This window comes from Arvicola amphibius, chromosome 10 (genome assembly GCF_903992535.2).
Source record: "Arvicola amphibius chromosome 10, mArvAmp1.2, whole genome shotgun sequence".
Lineage (NCBI taxonomy): Eukaryota > Metazoa > Chordata > Mammalia > Rodentia > Cricetidae > Arvicola > Arvicola amphibius.
In genome coordinates, this window is record NC_052056.1 from 10048008 (window position 1) to 10072106 (window position 24099).

The 24099-nt window shown below is 39.9% G+C and overlaps 1 protein-coding gene across 2 annotated transcripts in view; it reads left to right on the top strand.

The window, feature by feature from the left end:
• Positions 1 to 24099, top strand: part of Grik1 (glutamate ionotropic receptor kainate type subunit 1) — a 392331-nt gene that overhangs the window by 212715 nt on the left and 155517 nt on the right. For both annotated transcript variants that reach the window (XM_038346565.1, XM_038346564.1), the window contains exons 2-3: positions 18188 to 18355; positions 21696 to 21953. In XM_038346565.1, coding sequence (XP_038202493.1) covers positions 18188 to 18355; positions 21696 to 21953 — 426 coding nt within the window. The remainder of the gene's footprint in view (positions 1 to 18187; positions 18356 to 21695; positions 21954 to 24099) is intronic.

Below are 24099 nucleotides of genomic sequence, written 5' to 3' on the forward strand. Positions count from 1 at the left end.
AACAACAAACTTTCCTTCTCAGCAAGCAGGAGATTCCAGCTGAAAAACAGCAGAAATGGAGGAATGTAAACTAGAAAACTGGGAAAAAACATACAATATAGCTTCTTTGGAACTCCAGCCTGTGAATTTAGCATATTCTGTCCATTTAATTAATGAGCAGAAAAATGGAATCAGGAGACCTTGCATGCGAATACATGCCATTTAAATGAGATGTTAAAAAGCTAGAAATATAATTACTCTTGAGATATTAAAGCAATCCCAGACTTTTATAAGGGTAAAGGTTTTTGGCATTACTTCATTGGCAATATTCCTGGTTGCTGCCTGGAACCTGCGGCTGACTAGGACACCAGCCATCCCTGCATGAAATGAAGGTGCTGGCAATCTGATGAGAAGTACGCGCCAAGGGAGAAGGGAGATTTGAAAGTGCTTGGAGACCATGGGAGGTAACGGTTGGGAGACAAAAGCAATCATTGCCACAGAGTCAGTAATGGAAAAAGTCAGTAGGTCTCGCTACATATCTCAACCGCCACTCTTCTCTCCCAAGCCTCTGTGTTGGCAGGACAGAGTGCTCCACGCGGCTCAGTGCTTAGGCACCAAACTGAAGATCCAATCAACTGCACGGGCCTTCGTTGGGGATGGTGGACTGTGTCCATGCCATGGAAGAGAAGCCCAGCAAGTTCCCATCAATACTGACCCTGCCCTCTAGGAACATATGGGCTTAGGGCTTAAGAAAAAATTGGTTAATATTTAATACTTATATGCTTTTATAAATATACTATGACTGTGAGTTACGTGTATGACATAATGATGACCTTTAAGTAATTACCCTTCTTTACAAGCACAAGCAAAATTCTCTTTTCCTAACTGCTCTGATATATGCTAATCATCCAGCTAGATGTGCTATAGAACACCGGCAGCATTCCTTCTACCTGGCTATAATCCTGTGTCCATGAACAACCCCTCTTCCCTCTGCATCCCCAGACCACCTACTCTCCCATTCTATTATCAGTCTCTAAGATCAACATTAAAATGTTAAAATATTCCATTGATGAAGGAGATCATGCAACGTGCATCTTTGTGGGCTTCACTTACCACAGTTAACAAGATATTCTCCAGGCCATGATGCATTGTTACAACTTACATAGCTTCATGCCTTTTTAATATCTTTTAAAAATATGTTTACTCAGGGGAGGTTGGCATATGTGCCATGGTGTGCATGTGGAGATTTTAGGACAACTTGCTTGAGTTGGTTCTGTCCTTCAACCATGTAGGTCCTGGGGATCAAACTCAGATCATTAAGTTTGATGACAAGTGCCTTTTACCCACTGAGCCATCTTGCTAAGCCAGATTTCATTTTACATATATATGATCTATATATACATATATAATGATCTGTATATATGCACATACATGGTATCTGGATGTTACATATCAGTTTTCTTCATTATTTATGATCATTCTGTACATTCCATGTCTTGTTGGAAACTATGCTAAAATAATGAAAGCGTGTCCATGACTTTTCAACATGTTTATTTCATTTGCAGTCGTAGAATATCTGGATCCTATGATAGTTTTGGGTTTGGGTTTAAGAAGCCTCTAGCTAGGCGGTGGAGGTGCACACCTTTAATCCCAGCACTACAGAGGCAGAGTCAAGTGGATTTCTGTGAGTTTAAGACCAGCCTGGTCTACAGAGCAAGTTCCAGGACAGCCAGTGCTACACAAAGAAACCCTGCTTTGGAAAGAAAAGAAAAGAAAAGAAAAGAAAAGAAAAGAAAAGAGAAGAGAAGAGAAGAGAAGAGAAGAGAAGAGAAGAGAAGAGAAGAGAAGAGAAGAGAAGAGAAGGAAGGAAAGAAAGAAGGAAGGAAGAAAACCTCTAGACTATTTTCAAAAGTAGCTATACTAAAAAAAAAATTCCTCCAAATAATCAATATACTTTATAGTGTTTTTACAGAGTAAGATTCAGCTCTGGCTGACAGAATATGAAAAGATTACGTACAGAAGGGAGCAAAGTGTGTGCTTGGGTTTTGTTGAGCGAGACTGCTGAGTATGGCTTCCCTTCCTGTGGTCCATCCCTTAGGACTGGCATCTTTCTGAGGGAGAAAAGCAAGTAGCCTTCACCTTGTGTTAGTGCTAGCATTGCCGTACACATTAACATCCAATAATGTTTCGTAAATGAACTGAATATTGAAAGGTGCTGTAAGCATATTTTAGACTTTGAATAGTTATCTTTGTTTTTAATGTGTAGTACACTCATCAAGAAAGAGTACCCATAGCATCTGCAGAGCAATTTATAATTCCACCCTTTTCCTTACTAGTTACCTTCTAAAGCTTGACAATTATTCCTTATAGACCTGTGTACCTCCTTCTCGAAGGGCATTTCTGCCAAACTTGCACAGATCTCTTTGAAGCATCAGAGAAAGAATTTAAATGTGACTGTTATCTCAGGTATGGCATAAAATGCAGTCTTCCTCTTTAAAAGACACTGATATATGAGGCTACTTGTGAAGGTTGGGTTACAGCCAGATCACCGAGGCTCCACTTGTGTTTGACCTATAACTCTGTCCTTACTCAAGACTTTCTGAAAGATTTAAGACTTTCCTTATCCAGTTTTTCTTCCATTAAGTCATGGAACACCTAATTCCCACTGAAATTCCTCTCTATAAGATCATTAAGACAGCTTTTGTGCTCAGAAGTAAGGTAGGAAGAGAAGCTGGGTGTGAAAGGGAGCCTTAGAAATTAAATGTGCAACCTTGAAATTAAAGGTGCAATAAATATGAACCTCGCGTAAATTGCTTATGATGCAGTAAAGTAGAATTATGGATGTGGCAATAAAGGGAGGCAATATAATATTGTGTATTTAAGGAGCAGCCGTCAGCAAAGGAATGGATCAAATTGCCATCTTGCTTTCTGTTGACAGCTTCTGGAACAGTTGTTATTCTCGGTGAATGCAAAACAGGAGCCAGCACGGAAAGCTTTCCATTTCTAGATCATCATTTAATAGGTCACCCTTGCTTTCCGAGTGACTTCACCGTTTGTCACAGTGGATATATAGCAGCTTGTTGGGGATGTGCGAGGTTTATTAGAACACAAACAGTAATATCCTGATCTGACCCTGTATACTCCAAATAAAGTAGAGAAATAAAATAAATAAAAATCACTAATGAATCCTGTAGTGCAGTTAAGTAGTGTACTTGCAAAATGGAATCAGAGAGGTAGAAATGGCTATTGAAAATGTCAAGTAAAATGACACTTTGGAAGGAGAAATAGGATAATTAAAATCAGCTACTATTGGCAAGTATCAGGAAAGTGTGGTTGGCAGCTATAAAATACAGCTGACCATGAAGAATGAGTTCTAGTGTTCAAAGCATAGTAAAGTAACTGTATAGTTAGTAATGTATTATATATTTAAATTTGCTACAACAGAAAGTATTAGAATGTTTCCACAAAAATAAATGATAAATAGGGAAAGGGAGAAATATTTTCCTTACACTTCTCAGCTTGGTACACATTTTACAAATAGATGTACACATATATAGATATATTAAAATACGGTACTGTACCTCACAAATTTAGTTCTTTTGAATCCATTCGAAGGGAAATAAAAATTAAAAGTAAGTCAATCTGGTTACTGCATTCATTCTCTGTAGCTGCTACAGAAAATTATCTTAGAACTACTGAAATGGATTACCCAACAAAATACTTGCAATACATCTGTAGCCCCAGTACTGTGGAGGCAGATAGGTGGGTCCCTGGAGCACACAAGCTGGCCAACCTAGCTGAAGTGGTGAGGTCCAAACTCTGTAAGAGAACCTGTATCAAAACAAAAGAAAATAAAACAAAAGTAGAGAGTGATCTAAGAAGACACTGATGCCCACTACATGCAGATGTGTGTGCATGCGTACATGCAAAGATGTACATACACACACCACCCCCCCGCACCTTTTTAAATTAATTTTCTTCATTTATTTTACATACCGACCACAGTTTCTCCTCCCTCCTCCCCAACCCCCATCCACTCCTTCTCAGTCCCCATTCAGAAAGCAGCAGGCCTCCCATGGGAATCCACAAAGCATAGAGCACATCAAGTTGAGCCAGGATGGGGCTCCTCCCCCTGCATCAAGGTTGGGGGAAACAACCAAGCTTAGGGTTGGGTTCCCAAAAGCCAGATCAAGTGCAAGAGACAGGTCATGATTCCACTCCTATTAGCCCCACAAACAGACCAAGCTACTACACAACTGTCACACACATGCAGGGGGCCTAGGTTGGTCCTATGCAGGCTCCCTGGCTGTTGATCCAGTCTATGAGCTCCCAGAAGCTCAGGTCAGCTGTCTCTGTGGGTTTCCCTGTCATGATCTTGACTCTCTTTCTTCATACTATCCCTCCTTCCTCTCTTCAACTGGACTCCTGAAGCTCCACCCAGTGCTTGACTGTGGATCTTTGTATCTTTTCCCATCAGTTACTGGATGAAGGTTCTATAATGACAATTAAGACAGTCACCAATCTGATTACAGGGGAAGGTCAGTTCAGGCATCCTGTCCACTATTTCTAGGAGGAGTTTTAGCTGGTGTCATCCTTGCGGATTTCTGAAAATTTCCCTGGCACCAGGGAAATTTCTCCCTAACTCCAAAATGCCTCCCCCCATAAAGGTATCTCTTTCATTATTCTCCCTGTCTATACTGCTCCCAACCCACCAAACCTGATCCTTCAAGTTCCTATACTTCCACACCCACACAAACACACACCTTTAAACTTGACTATATAAAGTAACAGAAATGCATTCCCTAGTGGTTCTAGAGACCAGAAGACCAAATTCACAGAACTGACAGTGTCCTGCTCTCTCCTGACACTATCCAAGTGATTTGGTCCCTGTGTATTCCAGCTTTTATTGGCTGTGGGAACTCTTTGGCTTGTCTACACTTGTTGTTAAGATATTCTCTCCAGGCCAATAGCATTATACACTACTTTCACTGCAATGACACCCTAATTTCCACATTCAGAAACAACTTCTATAACATCTACATGAGTATAGCAAAGTTCCTAGCTGAAATTTCCACTTAAATACCTGAGAAGCATCACAGAATAATTGCATTCCAAGAAGCTCCCTCTGCCCTGCTCTTCAGCGACATCAATGACTGCTTAAATCTCCAGGCACAATGTCATCCTTCATCCTCATCTCATGGGCATTGTCAGGCAACCCTGCCAGCACTACCTTCTATTCACCAATTTCTTTTCATGCTGTCAATAGCAACATTCTGCGTTTAGCCACATCATCTCTCAGCTGAACTACTCAAGTAGCCCCATGTGAAGCAGATCCTTCTGGGCTTGGCTCTTGCCTATTTATTTCCTCGATCTCCTCATTGATACTGACGTCAGGGTGATTCTTTCACGGTGTGATGTATCATTTACCCACTCTGTCCAAACCCTACTGCTAGTGTTCCACACCTCTTAGAATAATAATCGTAGACCTATCGCTGTTTCCTAAGCACCCTGTAACCTGTTCTACTCTACCTCCATCACTTCATTGAGTTCTTCTACCAGTCAAAGTCTGGCTCAGTCAGCTGCAGCCGCGTCACCCCTAAAAATGACCCGGAATAGCTCCCCTATTTCATTACTTTGCTCTCTCTGCAGAACAGTTTTCTCCCAGGATCTTCAGCCCATGCCTCAGTTCTTCAGATTCTGACACAGGTATCATTTTAGTGAATACTTTCCTGGCGTCTCAGTAGACATATTAATGCCCTTCTTTCCACCTCTGAATAATATCTAAAACAAAAGCTCCTAAAGTCACATATTAATATTTTTATTCTCCCCCTCCCTTCATCATTTCTTACTCTCTCTTTCTCTCTTGAATGCCACTATGTAGGCCTGGCCTGGCCTGAAACTCACTGTGTCAACCAAGTTGGTCTGAAATCCACAGAGAACTGTCTGGCTCTGCCTGCCAAGTGCTGGGATGAGAGGAACGCACTATCCTGCCTGGCTGGACACAGTTCATCTCACTTTTACATGGGTGTAATCACAGGGCCTCATACAACTCTGATTTTTAACATACAAAGCATTTTATAAATAAATCACTAAATGAAAAAATGAATCATTGGATGAATTATTAAATTCTGCAAAATACTCAGGAACCATAGCATATAAAATCAGCCAAAGTTTATGTATACACACACACACACACACACACACACACACACACATATATATATATATGCATGTATTTACTCATATGTATGCACTCACAGTGCAAATCCAATGCATTTCTAAAATGGCTATTGGGGTCTATATTTACTGTTATAAGTCAAGCCAAGTCAAAACAATATTCCTTTTATAGGAACAGGACTTAAAGTCTTGATTGGTTTTGTCATCGTAAAGTGAAGTAAATTCCATGATTGAATTTCTTGGTAATTTTGGAAGGAGAAAGTGAGTAAATGTTACACTTCTCACTCACCATCCAGTTAAACCCTTGTAGAAGGAGCCAGGATGGGAATGATGGGCAATTATATCTTATATTCTTTAAGGTCCATGGCTTTATGCCTCCAGCAAGGTTCTTAATATCTCCATCTTGCTTTCCCTGCTCTATAGGAACTGTGACTAGAAGGCAGGTAATAGAGATAAGCTATTGAATACCCTTGGAAGCCAAAACAGAAAATAAAGAAATAGTTGGCTCTCGAGCAAAGCTGAGAATTTTCACAATGCTTGTTCAGCCATCTTCCATTACAATTATAAAAGAATGACATGTGAATCAGGAAAATGTTTAAAACTATTTGTTAGATTTTTAATGTTGTATGTGCCTTAAAAGATGGATTCGTTAAAGGTATGGTTTCCAGAGTGGCCCTCTTCAGGGTGCTGGAGACCTTTGTGACGCACAACCTTATGGAAAGTTCTTAGGTCATTGGAATAACTTCCTCAAAGGGGACATTACTCTTTGCCTCTTTGCTTTCTGGACACAAAGCAAGCAGTTTGTCTTCCAAGCACACTTACCATGATCTATTGCTTCATCATAAACCCAGAGCTATGGAGCCAATACATCATGGGCAAGGATCTCCCGAACGCCGAGCCAAAATACACCTTTTCTTTTTATAAATAAATTACCTCAGGCATTTTATTATAGTGAAAGAAAGCTGCCATATTCACCATGGCAGGGCTGTATGTTTAGAAGACTCCTGGAATAGGACATTTATTCTCAGCCTTCTCTGGGTGCCACCCTTCGCTTGCAGTCTTCCTGTTGTTAATCCAATCGTAGAAGGATTTATCATGGTAGACAAGTCTCTTAAAGTCCACATGGAATTACTTGGTGTAAATCAAAAGCTCTGTGTTGAACTCCTCTCATCTTGCACCCACCATTACTTCTGGGAGGTAATCTCCTCTGCGTGCAGATATGGTTATGTGTGGTTCCCTAAGTGACTGACATGGGAAGGTGCAGCAGCAGCAACAGAAATGCACTGTGATTGGAGAATTCTGCCTCTTAAATGGAATTACGCCAACTTTTCTTTTGTTTGTCTTACACTACAGTCCCAAGAGGAGAGAGCTATTCAGATGAAAGTGATTGACACTAAATTGTTAAAATTTTCTATTTTAAATTCCTTGAGATAAAAGGACAAGATAAATACACTAGTTTCCTAATGGTGGACAAGACAAACAAAAGCCACCAATTAATCAAACAACCAAACAGACTAAGTGGTTTAAAAGACAGAACTAGATGTATAGTTTTTCACTCTCATAGAGGCTGGAGGTACAGGATTAAGGAAAGTGGGTTCATCTTCTCCACGGACCACAGATTGCCATTTTCCTTCTCTTTGTCCTTGTATAGATTATCCTCTGCATGATTTTATGAAGGTATATACTGTGTGTCATGAAATCCCAGTGTCCTTTTCCTTTTCGAAGATTTACTTAATTTTATTTGATGTGTACGGGTATTTTGCCTGCACGTGTATTTGTATACCATGTCCACACACTGCTTGCAGAGGTCAGAAGAAAGTATCATTTCCTCTAGAACTGGAGTTACAAATGCTTGTTAGCTGCAGTGCAGGTGCTGGGACTCAAACTCCCAGATCCTCAGAGAGCAAGAACTGCTCTCTGTTGCTGACCCATCTTTCCAGTCCCTCTAGTTTCTTTTTTTTTTTCTAGCAACAGCAGACTAGGTCAGGAAACACCCTTGTTGTTCCATCCTAACCTAACCACACTGTAAAATATGGTTGGTTCTCAGGTATTGGGTGCTGAGGTTAGGGATTCAGCTTGTGGACTGGGCATGGAAACACCTCAGGCTGTAATAACGACATACACATACAAGAAGGATTTTACTTCAAATTTGCTCAAAATCGTGGACACACTCTTTGTTTTATAGTCTTTGTTTAGTGACTGTGTTTGGTAGCTGTGCTCAAATTTAGGAGCATAGAGTATATGATACAATATTTATATAGTATACCAGTATAAGTAAATGTAAGCCCTGTTTGTGCCAACTTCTATTCTTCCAAAGCACAGTGGGAGAAAATTGACACAAGAAACCCACAGGCCTTCAAAAATCAAGTCTAAATACACACAATATTTTCCAAACTCTTACCTATTTTGGTATTTAATTGAAATATGGTTGTTCCCTCATCCTTGCAAATAGCACAAACATCTTGTACAGAATGCTAGAACATGATTTTTTTTGTCAGTTTTTTTTTCCAAAACAGGGTTTCTCTGTATAGCTTTGGAGCCTGTCCTGAAACTCACTCTGTAGACAAGGCTGGTCTCAAACTCACAGAAATGCACTTGACTCTGTCTTCCTAGTGCTGGGACAAAAGGTGTATGCCACCACCACCTGGCTAGAGCATGATTCTTAAAAGCCCAGTAGGCAGTGGTGGCTCACACCTTTAATCCCAGCACTCAGGAGGCAGAGATAGGTGGATTTTTGGGAGGTCAAGGCCAGCCTGGTCTATAAGAGCTAGTTTCAGGACAGCCAGGGCTGAGAGGGATATAAAGGTGCTATGACAAGTGAGGGAAGGCAAAGGAAGCAAGGAAAAAGGAAGGGGAGAAAGCAAAGGGAAAGAGGAGGGAGGGATGAGGAGAGAGAGAGTTGCACAGGTGTCCCTAGGCATGAGTTCCACTGCTCCATTTATTTCATTTATTTATTTATTTATTTATTTATTTATTTATTTATTTATTTATTTATTTTTGTTATCGAGACAGGGTTTCTCTGTGGCTTTGGAGCCTGTCTTGGAACTAGCTCTTGTAGACCAGGCTGGTCTCGAACTCACAGAGATCTGCCTGCCTCTGCCTCCCGAGTGCTGGGATTAAAGGCATGCGCCACCACCACCCGGCCTATCTGCTCCATTTATTAATTAACCACTCCACATCACAAATCTGAAACTCTGGAGAGGAGGCTAACCATAAGTGCCTACATCCACCTTCTGAGGGATCAGTCTTGCTTCTGTTAACAATTTCTGTTTCAGCAGATACTGTGTTTTTGGTACTTCCCTAGCAATCCATACACATCATATTACTATAGATTTGGGATATTTATCAGATGCCCTTTCTAGGAGAAAAAGGAGATTATGGCAGGGTGCTAAACTAGGGATGCCATGAATAACTCTCATCAGGTAAATGAAATACAGTGATTTCCCTTAAAATGACAAAATGGAGTTTACCTACACACTATGTTGACAGAGGTTTCTGTCCTTCCTGGTCCCATAGTTGTTCAGTCCCAAAGAAACACAGAGATCTACATTATTTATAAACTGGTTGGCCTAGTAGCTCAGGCTTCTTATTAACTCTTACATCCTACATAACCATAATTAAACCATAATTCTTGTCTGTGTTAACCACATGGCTTGGTACCTTTTATCAGTGAGGCATTCTTGCTTCCTCTGTGTCTGGTTGACAAATGCAGGCTGAGCCTTTCCTCTTCCCAGAATTCTCTTGTTCTCACCACCCCACCTATACTTCCTGCCTGGCTACTGGCCAATCAGTGTTTTATTTTATTTTATTTTTTTGATAAATCTTTACAGGGTAGAAGACAATTGTCACAAAGCACTTCCCCCACCCCCACCCCCTTTTTCTCAAAACAAGAACTCTGAATCTAATCTCATTTTTTTGTTTTCTTCTTGACCATTATCCATAACAACTTGTAACCAACATCCCAAACAAAGAAAAACATACATAATGCATTTTGGGGAATGTGGGCATAGTTTTCCAGGCTACTTCCTGCTGGTTGGGTGTGCTGAGATCTAATGGAAACCTAAAGAAATTTTGAATTATGGTCAAGCCCTGACTAGAATATTCTCAGAAGCTTGATCATCTCAGCCAGCACTCTTGAGGATGTTCTAGATGTAGAACTCAGACATCTGGGCCATCTGATCCTATTGGATATTTCTCAGTGGATCTTCATTGATCAAACCTGATTTTTCATAGCTCAAAATGAATGCACGCCTCTCCTTTCCTGTGGAAATAAAAGCAAAACTTCTTATCCAAAGTAATATATCTTTTGACTTAAATTTTGAAGTCAAGGCATTTTCAAAATACATATATTGGATTAATCCAGCAAAATTTATAATCGAATATCTTTTAGCAGCTGTTGCTCCTTCCTCAGCCATTAAACAATTTAAAGACAACACAATAACACAGATTATCTGTGTATTTTTCATCTTTAAATGGCGTTATTTTAAACTCAATTTCTTTTATTTTTATTTTTAATTTTTGGGTTTTTTTTGAGATAGGGTTTCTTTGTATATTTTTGACTGTCCTGAAACTCACTCTGTAGATCAGGCTGTCCTTGAACTCACAGAGATCTGCCTGCCTCTGCCCCCCTCCCAAAAGTGCTGGGATTAAAGGTGTGTGTTCCCACACCCAACTTCTCTCCCCCCTCCCTTTATTTTAAGGACTTTATCATCTTTCTTCTTTTTCTTTACTCTCCCAAGTCTACATATGTCATAAGCACCATTTAAGTGTTTGGTGGTGGGGCCTCTTAAAAGAACTGCAAGATTTTTGCAGCTAAAACTGAGTCAGAAAGCCTCTCTTAAATGAGATGCACTTGCCTCTAGCAAACAGAGCCCACCCAAGAAAGTGCTGCTACCAAGAAGCCATGTTTAATTCTGCTCTTTTGTGTCTAGTATTACTTCCCAAACTCTCTTAGGTTTTATGTGGATGTAGTTGTCCATGTAGGCATCATTTTGTTGACAGAGGTTTCTGTTCCACCCAGTCCTGCAGCAATTCAGTCCCAAAGAAACACACAGAGATCTCTATTAATTATAAAATGGTTGGCCTAGTAGCTCAGGCTTCTTATTAACTCTTACATCCTACATTAAACCATAATTCTTGTCTGTGTTAGTCACATGACTTGGTACCTTTTATCAGTGATGCATCCTCTTCTTGCTTCCTCTGTGTCTGGGTGACTACTGCAAACTGAGCCTTTCCTCTTCCCAGAATTATCCTGTTCTCATTTATACTTCCTGCCTGGCTACTGGACAATCAACATTTTATTAAAGCAATACAAGTGACAAATCTTTATAGGGTAGAAGGCCATTGTCCCTCAGCAACACTAAATACATAAAAATAAGCAAATACCTTTCTTAAACCCAAGCAGATTGAGTTTATGCAAAAGCCAACTGTAGACCAGAGGAATAATTTTGAACTGAGCACCAAGTTTCAAAATTGGTAACAACTGGTCTGTATTGCCATCAGCAATGTTAAATAATATCAACACTTTTCTATGGAATAATTATGTTTTCAAAGTATTGGTCTGAATTTACCAATTTGCTTTATAGAGCAGGGAGTAATGGAGAATTATCATTCTCATTCAGAGGTGATAAAGCATAAATAGCTTGGGGATGTGAAAACATGAGCACACACACACTCGTATGCTGACAGTCGAACCTCCACGTTTGTCACAGATGAGTCTTGTGACTGAATTATTTGGGGATGATGTGTGCTATCTCTTTCTTTTTCGTTGACTAAGACAGGAAAAATATCTCCTACTTGACTTGCTAATTATAAAGTGTTGATGAAAACTATATGGAAGAGCTACTCTAGGATGATTTTCCTCCCAGAACTTAAAAATCCTACAACTTTCTCTCCCCTGGGTCCTTAGATGAAAGTTAGCATGACACCATCATTTATTCTTAAGTATGGTTTCATAGAAAACCATAGTAGTAATCTACATAGGAATGGTTCAAGCTATTGATCTATAAATGCCAGAAACATATTTGAAAGAAGCCAAATTAGGTTACGACAGGTCTTAGCTCTCATAGCTAGACACTATAGTTAATTAAGAAATAAAGTCAATTCAACAGAAAGCTATACATGTGCTTTTAAAAAAGAAACTAATCCTTCAAAATAGGGCCAGTATAATTACATTTAGTTAAAATCTGTACACTGGATTTCCCCTTCTGAGAAAGAACAAATAAAAAATCACACACATGGTGACTACTTGTACTTTTCATTCTCTCTCTCTCTCTCTCTCTCTCTCTCTCTGTGTGTGTGTGTGTGTGTGTGTGTGTGTGTGTACTTACGTGAGTCAACAAAGTTTAGAAATACCTAATTCTGACCTTTAATAAGGATCAATGAGAGTAGATCAATTGCATCCTACGAGCATTCAGCATGCCATGGGCAGAGAGAGAGTTATGACCTATTTCCAGAGGAAGCAAAGAATTGGGTAAGTCAAGGACTTAGCTAAGTAGAGGTCAGTTTATACCACTTCAAGGAAATGTTCTGTGCTTATTGAGTTAATCTCAGGAGCGCACTTCAAAAAAATTAAGAACTATAAGTTAACCATATCTTTATTCTATTCAATACCAGTATTTCAAGTAAAGGGAGAGTTGTAGTCTCATGATATTGTTTGTAGTAAGATAGAGACACATGTTTATGATGACAGACCTAGGGCATGACAGAACTTGTTTCCAGAGTTAGAACACAAGTTTGCTTTGGGGTCTATTCAAATGATTTTCAAACAGAGAAAATAGGCCTTCTTTGAATTTTTCCATATGTGTAGTGATGAGGTGGGTAGGCCTGCTTTTCATCCCACCCAGCTCCCGCATAGCTAGCTTAGCCCCAGAAATAAAAACACACAAACTGTATTCATTTAAACACTGCCTAGCCCATTAGTTCCAGCCTCTTATTGTCTAATTCTCACATCTTGATTAACCCAATTTTAGTAATCTGTGTAGCACCACAAGAGGTGGCTTACCGGGAAGATTCTAGTCTGCATCCATCTCAGAGAGGAGAGTCATGGCGACTGCTTGAGACATCTGACTAACTTCCCCTCTTCCCAGCATTCTGTTCTGTCTACCCCACCTATCTAAATCCTGCCCTATCAAAAAGCCAAGGCAGTTTCTTTATTAACCAATGAGAGTCCTCCATCATTTCCCCCTTTTCTGTTTAAACAAAAGAAGAAAGGCTTCAACTTTAACATAGTAAAATTTCATATAACAAAGCAGTTATCAAGCAAGAATTATACTTACAATGTTTATATCTATTTTATCTTTTATCATATCTAAGGAAAACCATAACTATCTATCTATACTTTAACACCATCAAAGACTCCAGAAGGATATAATATTATCTAAATAAATGAGAAGCAAGCAACTTACAAAACTCTAGAAATCACAGAGACATCTCGCTGCCTGGACAGTCACCCAAAGTTCCTCTGTACCATTGGGGCATCCATCTTCGGCCTACAGGCCCATAGTTTCCAGCAGACATTTCCATAAAGCAGGAAATTTCAAAGGCAGTTCAGTCAGTATCTGTTGTGTCCTGCAGAGTGTCTCGCATACTCTTTCATGAATCAGGAACCCCGAAAGATCATCTCACCTTTAGGCAAGTTCAGCAGTCCTCTCTCTGAGGGTTCTCTGTGTCCAGTTTATGCAATAGTCCAGGCAAGAGCAGTTTCTTGCCCAAATGGCTATCAAACTCCATAAGGAGCCTCTTCAATGCCCATCTTCCTCTTAAAGTAGATTGGTGCTGCCAGGAGCAGACATGTCTCATTGTCATGAAAAACCCTAAGTTATTAAAACATTAAATGTCATATTCTGTAGTCATTGAAAGATATGAAAAATGTCTATCTAAAAATATATCTATGCACATCTAGAAAATCTAACATGACTACAAGTTTGACTATTATTGATGACTATCCATTAACAACCTATATTTCCTAATTATACATCACATTTTTAAATGAACTACACGATCACAATAGCTTAATCAAGATCAGAAATACATATACATATAACAAAATTGACCTTAAAATCCATACCAATGCAAATTATTCATATCTAAATCATATCCCCCTTTAATTGCAAAAGAACATTTATAAGCAATATTTGGGAAATATGGATATAGTTATTTCTCTCCAAACTGCTTCCTGCTGAATGGGGGCACTGTTAATCAGATCTTTCATGGTGTAACCTGTGCACCAGGTTCATCTAAGTCATCAGTTGGGTGAAGTAATTTTTTGAGGGTGTTCACAGCAACCTTTCAGGAGGGTGTGGTCTATCATACCATGTTGGGATAGAAGCAATCCACAGGGTCTCATTTTCTTTAAAAACAAAAGAATCTCTTTTCCAAAGTATAATATACTTAGATCCAAATTCTGAAGTCAAGGTATTTTCAAAATATCTATGTTGGATTAGTTCAGCAGCATTTATAAACAAATATCTTTTAGCATCTGTGCTCCTTCCTCAGCATTCAAACAATTCAAAGAGAGCAAAATGGTATACAGTATCAAGATTCTCTGTGTATTTTCCATCTTTGTGTGGCTTTTTTAAACCATTATTTTGTTTATTTTTACTTTTATTTTTTGAAACAGGTTCTCTGTACATCTTTGTCCTGGAATAACTCTGTAGACCAGGCTGTTCTTGAATTTACAGATCCTCCTGTCTCTGCCTCCCAGGCATTGGGATTAAAGATGTGTGCTACCACACCTTCACGCCACAGAGGTCAATCTACCTCTACCTCCCAAGTGTTGGGATTAAAGGTGTGTACTACCATACCCAACTACTTCCTTTTTTCTTTTTTACTTTTAAGAACTTTAACCTTTAGCCTGCATATATTTTTAACACTTAGTAAACCATTTAGAGGTCTTCTTCATCTCTGAATCTATCTTTACTATATATCTCTCTCTCTTTCTAATCACATGAGTCTTTAATTTACTAAGCAACATAGGTAGGACAAAAGCTGTGGCTTTGGCAGCTGGATACAGCCCATTCCTTAGCTTTTCAGCCTCATGGTGGAGGTACCAGCTGTAGCCATGTTTATCACCACAACTCTGTGGCAGTTCAAGGTCCCTGCCAGCAAGCAAGCTGCACCAGTGTTAAACAACAATCAAAAGCTCCATAGTCAGGACCGCCTGCTTGAAAGAGTCAGAGATTGCTCTGGTGAGACAGCCTAGAAAGCCAGCATTTTAAAACAACACAACTTTTTTCCTGCTGTGGCTAAAAACCGAAAAGCATGCATTCAGCTTTTCATCAACATCATTTAAGTGTTTCGTGGCATGACCTCTTAAAAGAGCTGCAGGGTTTTGCAGCTAAAGCTGAGTCAGGAAGCCTCTCTTAGATGAGAGTGCTTGCTTGCCTGTAGCAAGCAGAGCCAGACCCAAGAAATTGCTGCCACCAAGAAGCCATGCCTTACTCTATTCTTTCCCAAGCTTCCTCAAGCTTTCTGTAGATTCAGTTATCCACATGGGTGCCATTCTATAGTGATGAGGCAAGCAGGCCTGCTTTTCATTCCACCCAGCTCCCGCATAGCTAGCTTAGCCCCAGAAATAACAACACACAAACTGTATTCATTTAAACACTGCCTGGCCCATTAGTTCCAGCCTCTTATTGTCTAATTCTCACATCTTGATTAACCCAATTTTAGTAATCTGTGTAGCACCACAATGGGGTGGCTTACCGGAAAGATTCTAGTCTGCATCCATCTCGGAGAGGAGAGTCATGGTGACTGCTTGAGACATCTGACTAACTTCCCCTCTTCCCAGCATTCTGTTCTGTCTACTCCACCTATCTAAATCCTGCCCTATCAAAAAGCCAATGCAGTTTTTTATTAACCAATGAGAGTTCTCCATCACATATGCTTTGTGATATATTAGGATGTATACAATATGACCCAAGACATCTGAGCCATAAAACCTAGAAAAGATGCTTTCATTCTGAAAACTGTCAGAGAAGGATTACTCTATTTTGTTCAAGTCCATCCCTGTCCAATACCATTAGAGTTAGGATCTAGAATATCTGCTTTAAAACAGATTTCTTTTCTCTTTAGTCATGTGTATGTGTGTGGGAGGGTGGAGATATGCACATAAATGCATGTTGGTGGGGGTGTGCACATGAGTGTATGTGAATGGAGTGCGCACATGAGTATGTGTGAATGGGGGTGTGCACATGAGTGTGTATAAATGGGGGTGTGCATATGAGTGTGTATGAATGGGGGTATGTCAAATAAAGAAACTGCCTTGGCCTTTTGATAGCACAGCAGCTTAGATAGGCAGAGTAGACCAAACAGAATGCTGGGAGAAAGAAGCAGAGTCAGGCAGATGCCATGGCTCTCCTCTTTGAGATGGACGTAGGTTATACTCATCCCAGTAAGCCACAGTCATGTGGTGATATACAGATTATTAGAAATGGGTTAATTAATATGTGAGAGTTAACCAAGAAGAGTCTAGATATAATGGGCTAGGCAGTGTTTAAATGAATACAGTTTCTGTGTAATTATTTCGGGTAAAGCTAGCCAGGAGCAAGGTGGCGAGAACACAGCCCACCACACCTCATTACAACAGGTATGCACATGAGTGTGTATGAATGGGAGTATCCACATGAGTGTGTGTAAATGGGGGTGTGCACATGAGTGTGTATGAATTGGGATGTGCACATGAGTATGTATGAATGGGGGTATGCAATGAGCATGTTTGAATGGGGTGTGCACATTAGTGTGTGTGAATGGGGGTGTCCACATGAGTGTGTGTGAATGGAGGTGTGAACATGATTGTATGTGAATGGGGGTGTGCACATGAGTGTGTGTGAATGGGGGTATGAACGTGACTGTGTGTGAATGAGGGTGTGCATATGAGTGTTGTGAATGGGGGTGTGAACATGAGCGTGCATAAATGGGGTGTACATATGAGTGTGTGTGAACAGGGCTGTGCATACGAGTGTGGCTAGGTGGGAGTTTACACATGAGTGTGTGTTGGGGTATGTAAAAATGAGTGTGTATGGGTGGGATGCACACATCAGTGTGTGTGTGCACACGACTGTCTGGGGGTGGATGTGTACATGAGCGTGTAGGTGTGTGCAGTGATATTTCATTTGTATTTTAATAAATAAAGCTTGCTTGAAGTTGAGAGAGTAAAATAGCTGCACTGATCAGCCTTACAGGCCAGGCAGTGATGACACACACTTTTAATCCCACTATCTAAGGTAGTTTGTTATAGAAACCAGAATGTAGTGGTGCATGCCTTTAATATCAGCACTAAAGAGGACTGTAAGATAGAAGGAGACACACAATCTTATTCTGAGATTCCCAGAGGCAGGATCACCATTTCGGTCTGAGGTAGAGGTATGAGCCAGTGACTGGTTGTTTTACTTTTCTGATCTTCAGGTTGAACCCCATTTTCTGTCTCTGGGTTTTTATTAATCATGCTACAGGGGAGGGTGTGCACATGAGTGCAGGTGCCTGGCAGTGTGTCAGATATTCTGGAACCTGACTTGCAGGAAGCTGTGAGCAGTCTAGAATGGGTGCTGGCAATTGCGCGTAGGTCCTCTAAGCCATATACATGATTTGTAACTGCAGAGCCATCTCTCCAGCTCCTAGAAACTGATTTCAGTAGAAAAGTCTTGATCCCAAGGCAGGATTCCCTACCAGAATAGAGTTTAAACTATGCTTAGGTCAAATACAACATAAGTCTTGTGAAAATCAGAGAAAATTGCTTTCTACTGTATTATTAGCTATGATTCTGTGGTATTGATAATTGGAATATAGCCACTATCTAAGAAGTATTATATATCCAATATTGGGTTTAAAACCCTAAGCATATATGGATGCAGCTAGAACTATTTGTTTGCAAGTAACACATTCTGATAACATTCAGCCTAGATTCAGTCTCTACCCTGGTCATCCTGGCGATTATTATTTTGGGTCTTTTGTTTATACTTTACAATCTTCTTTTATAACAGTGATATTTCACATGTCTAATGTTTCTCTTGCATCTCTTTTGCTTCTGCAGGAGGGATTTTTGAAACTGTGGAAAACGAACCCGTTAATGTTGAAGAATTAGCTTTCAAGTTTGCAGTCACCAGTATTAACCGAAACCGAACCTTGATGCCTAACACCACATTAACCTATGACATCCAGAGAATTAATCTTTTTGATAGTTTTGAAGCCTCCCGGAGAGGTAACTATTTTTCCACTTTACAAAGCTTCTTTGGGTGATAAGTCTGCTACACAGGTCACCTTTTCACTGCTTGCTTTTTTTTCGAAGTAGGTTTCTTAGTGCAAATGGGTTGTAGGAATTCCTGGTCCCCAGTGTCACTGATCAATGCAATCTGGACTCACCTAACGGATGCTGCCTAGCCCTGTTTTCTGGGCCTTTCTGATTAGCTTCTCCTTCAGTGCCCTCCACTCTATGATTAACTGGTTCAGCTGTGAATGGAAAATGTCAAGCTTGATCTGTTTTTCCTTCCCGAAGCTGAGATACCACCATGAAATTGTACAATGCAGTCAAATAAAACTTCGTGGAAGGTCACATCTACCAAGCATGTAAAAGTGCCCAGGACATACATACGTCAAGCCTGGGATCAGAAGAGGCTGCTACAAACAGCGGGGTTTATCTAACATCTATTCGTTTTGTTGTTGCTACTGTTTTTGCACTTTTTGGCAAAATCATAAAAATATGAAGATTAAATCTGTGAGAACAAATCAAACTTTGATTTTCTTTTTTTTCTTCTGAACAGAAGAGAAATACTCAAAAAGTAATTTATAAGCAGGCTGCAAGCTTTGTCATGTGGCCTGAGTCTTAGGAAATTGAGGGGCTGGTTTAGATGTCCCCTGGGCACTCCCAGAGCTGTTCTCTGATGATTCCATATACATGAAGCATGGCCTCTGACAAAGGCACTGCCGACTCACAAGGTTAAAGATTTTGTGGAAACAAAGGTTGCTGCTCATCCTGAGCCTTTAAAGAATCCTTTTCCTTCCAGAACACACGTTGCCTTTTGGAAGACACATATCATGTGTCATCAACTCCTGTTTTTGGTGGTTCCCAAGTGACTGAATGGTAGGGGTTAACAGAAATGACCTAGCTACATCAGAGAACGTGTTTGCCTGGAACAGATGCCTGATGGCATTGCAGTGCTACTAACAAACACAATGTAAACCTTTCTTCATCGAGTAGATGAAGATTAATATAATAATAATGAATCTACATAAACCATTATCTTAGTGCAATAGCTCTGCTATTAGGATAGAAGACTGCACATGGTGGTATATGCCTATAATCCCAGCACTCTTTAAAGAGTCCAAGATGAATTTGGGCCAGCCTCACACATTTTTGAGAGCCACATAGCAAAACTCTGCCTCAAAAAAAAAAAAAAAAGATTCCTTATAGGACAAAGTTGCCTATTGACTCTCTCACTCTCAATCTCTGTCTCTCTTTTCTCTACACCGTTCACTGTCTCTCTATCTCTCTCCCTCTTTGTGACTGTCTCTCTCTCTCTCTCCTCTCATATACTTTTGAACAATACTTTTAAGACAGTGACATTTAACAGTTTATCACTTAACGTCGAGCCACAAAAAAATGAAAAAACTGAACTTTCTTGTGATCCAAAGATCCAACCATACTTGTAAATTAAACACTCCAACAAACAGAATTGATTTTCTGTCAAGAAATATTAGCGTCCTAGAGTAAGGGCATCTTAACAGGAATTTCAATCCCTCACTCATGCTGGCTAAAATAATCTGCATGCTCCCATGCTCACACTTCATCTGGCTAATGAGCACATATCCACATGTGAGCTTGGAGGACAGTGACAACTCACACCTTCAGCGCATTGCCGAAAGCCGTGCATCTTCATAGCTAGTGCAGGAAATCAGCACTCAGCGACACGGTGTCAGAAGCTGTCCCTGAAATGTCAACATCAGCTGCCCCTTAGACGGCTGCAACATGGATGTCAAAATGGTCCTCGTTGTCCTCTCTAAATCATCTCCTAGAAACTTGCAGGAACATATGGTGCTTGCTACTTAATTTTGTAAACTACATAATTATAAAATCCCTAACAAATTTCTTTATATGAATCTTATTTAATTTAGGTGTTCAACTCTTATCACTTGGAAATTCATTCAATGAATTCTAAAATTCATTTCATGAAATCGCAATGTAAATATAAGAGATGTATGTAAACCCATATTTAACACCCACTTACATATGATTACTGGACACTATTCTTCATGGTGGAAGGGGACAAACTAATCTTTCTGGATGGTAATTTGGTTAATATATATCAAATAATTAAAAAAAATCAAGACCTTTTAGTAGTAGAGAGTAAATTCCACTGCCTAGAATCTAGAATCAAAAAAAGTAATTTAAGATGCCAAGAGAATCCAGAAGCCCCCTTGGGTGACCATAAAATGCAGAGAGAAAAATTATCAATACTGAAATACTACTTATAGTCAAAAATTAAAAGGAGTTTAAATACTTAAATGCAGAAGAATGACTTCAATAAATGACACCATTCACACCCACCAGTCTGTTTTCCCTACAGCAGCAATACACTCTTGAAGAGTTTGTACGACCTTAGGGAGAACATTGTGCTTTTTCATTCAATAAAGGCATCAGTGTACCACATGACCAGCAATCCCCATTTCCTGAAGCATTCGTAAGCATTACCCAAGTTGACAGACTAATGCAGAGCCTTTGGTCTTCCCTGTGTTATAAATATTCTAATTTCTTACAATGGATGTCTTTGTTGTTATAGCTAAGACGTTAGGAAGAAAATTTTAAGCATGTGAGTTAATTTTGTTTGGCTCATAATTGAGAGAAAGACAGCCGACCTTGACCTGGAGTCCTCAAGCTCTGATTCAGCTCTGTTCCTATCCAGCAGCCATGATTAAGACTGTTGTGCATGAAATGAACAGGTAGACTCAAGTGTCTTCCAAATATCTCTTTATGCCATGCCATTCCATTATTCTGAAGTTAATCGGCTATCAATCCTGCTTATATGGACTCTTTAGCAACATTTCAATTTTCTGAAATGTTTCAGAAGGATTGGAGTCAAAGCATTTTATGGTCACCCACAGGGGCTTCTGGATTCTCTGACCATACTAATCTCCCCATTGTCACCCTGCCATATGACAGAACTCACTTCATATGACACTCACTTGACAAATGGTTTGCTAGTTAGCTCACAGAGTACTCAAGGGATCAAGCAAAGGATTTAGCCTTCATCTGATTGAAGGTAATGAACTGAGACCAGTAACTAAATTTTATTTGCAGGAAGTGGGCCCAGTGATTGGTTTCTGATTGGCTCTACATCTGCATTTATCAGAATCTTATTATCTAAACTATATTGGAAGCTGGAAAGAGCGGATATCAAAACACAGATGGGAATTATAGGAGGTCTCTTGGAGTTGATTAGAGAAATCACTTAATGAAAATGTGAATTCATAGAACTCTCTTTGTCTCTCCCTCCCCTTCCCTGCCCTCCTGCCCCATGCCCTTTCTTGTCTTTGGATATGATTAGCTTGTGACCAGTTGGCTCTTGGTGTGGCTGCCCTCTTTGGGCCATCCCACAGCTCATCTGTGAGTGCTGTGCAGTCTATTTGCAATGCTCTGGAAGTTCCACACATTCAGACTCGCTGGAAACACCCTTCAGTGGACAACAGAGACTTATTTTACATCAACCTCTACCCAGATTATGCAGCTATCAGCAGGGCAGTCCTGGACCTGGTCCTCTATTACAACTGGAAAACAGTGACTGTGGTGTATGAAGACAGCACAGGTATGGGACTCACACAAGCCCTTCTTGGCCATGTTTATTCTAACAGGCATGAGATGTGTCAGGTGGTGTGTACAGAAATACTCTCTCCCATAAGCTAACTGAGAATTCTAATCTTTTAGAATGCCATGTAGAGTGAATTTAACAAATTTAGCAAATTTAAAATGTAGGATTTTAAAAATACATCATCTTATAGATATACATTGGGATCTAATTACAGCGCAAACTGTGGGATTTCATTAGTGCACCTCTACTGAGAGTGCAATTGCAATTGTAGTGACCTAATTCGTGTCTAACAAAAAGAGTTATGCGTATATCTATAAACAGTTATCACAATGAGACAAAACCAGACATTATGCCTCTGCAGTGAACTGTTTCCTGGGAAAGGGTCTGTGAATCCCGAGGAAGAGCCCAGCACAAAATTTTGGAGCTTGGTCTGTGGCTAGAGGCAGAGCTGCAGTTAGAGCTCATCCTGTAGTCATCGTACAGCACACTCTGTAAACCCTTTTAAAAGGAACCAATAGGCCACGGTTGTTCCACCTGCTTATTTTAGGATGAAGAACAGAAGATGGTATCTAATTATCAGTAGATACCGTCTCTGATCCTAGCCGCTTTGAAGTTAGATTTGCTGGCACTTTCCCTTTTGGTTTCTGCTCTTACTTCAAATTTTTTGAAGCTCTGGTTCCTTTGTTAGCATGTGAATGCAATGTGTGTGTGTGTGTGTGTGTGTGTGTGTGTGTGCGCGCGCGCATGCGCGTGCACAAAGAAGCCAGTGGTTGATACCAGTATTCCTAGATTATGCTCCACAATTTTTCTTGAACTGGGTCTCCTTTCTCACTGAGCCCAGAGCTCACTGGTTCAGCTTGGCTGCTTAGCCAGTGAACTCCTCCTATCTCTGTTCCTACCCTATGTTAGGATTGCAAATACAAAAAAAACCAAAAAACAAAAAACAAAAAAAAAAAAAACCCATGGCCATCTTTTATCTTGAGAACTAGAAATCCAAACCCATGTCTCCATGCTTGCACACCAGACCAGTTACTAACTGAGGTATCTTGCAAGTCCTAATTATCTTACCATCTCCTCCCTTTGGTTCAAGGTGAACCAATGAATCACCCTTGTCTACATATTAAAGTCCCAAATTTAGTTCAGTGTTGAGTTGCCTCCACTGCCCATGTTCTCTTCATATGAGGTTTGATGAAACGTCCAGCCCTTAACAACTCCCAACTTCTTCCTAAGTCCTCTTTCTAAGTGTGCGATGTTAAAACATCAACAAATACATTTGTATCTTGCCACAATATCGGAATTTATTGAGTAACAATAAGTTCACAAGGCATAGCATTTCATTAGCAGCAATTTGCCAGAGAATCGCCTTTTACTTGAGATTTATGGAAGAGACAAGCACAAGTCTTTTTTGTTGTTTATTTCTGATCTGGATTAGTAATGTTAATTATCAAATTATTTTATATTTCATCCAGTCTATCTATCTCTATATCTCTATATGAATATATGTAAATTATAGAATGGTTGTAAAGGCTTAGGCAAAGAGTTTCAGAGATCTAAGAGGCCAAAGCAGAGAACCTGGTAGTAAATTTCTACAGAAGATCTCCAAGGGCAAAGCAGTCTGAAAACAAATAATAAAAATAACCTGTTTTTGCAAAATATAGTAATTTAGGGCAGGACCCAGGTTGACCTCAACATTCAACTGGCGAATGCACTCATTGTCTGTGATCACAGTTAAATGTCAACTTTCTCTCAAAATTTCCAGAACTGCCAAAGGAAGGGAAAGCCTTTGGAAATGAAAGCATTACACGTTCTACTATCGGTGATGTGCTTACATCTCCATAAGGCGAAGCATTGCTAACAACTGGATTTCTGGCTTTGCTTAGAATGTGCTTCCTGGTATAGATCAGGCACATGGAAAAGAGTTCAATACCTTCATGCACAAACAATACTACTATTGACCATCTGACCTTTTTATCAAGAATTTAGAATAGCTCTTCTCTCCATCTGCTGGGTTTGTAATAAGGCTAATGAAATCGGCAGTGAAGATTAGCAGAAAGAGGCACTTCCAAGTGTTTGGCACATTTTCATTTTTCACTCCCTTCTCAGCAAGCCTTAGCTCATACTATTTCCTAGAAAATGAGTACCG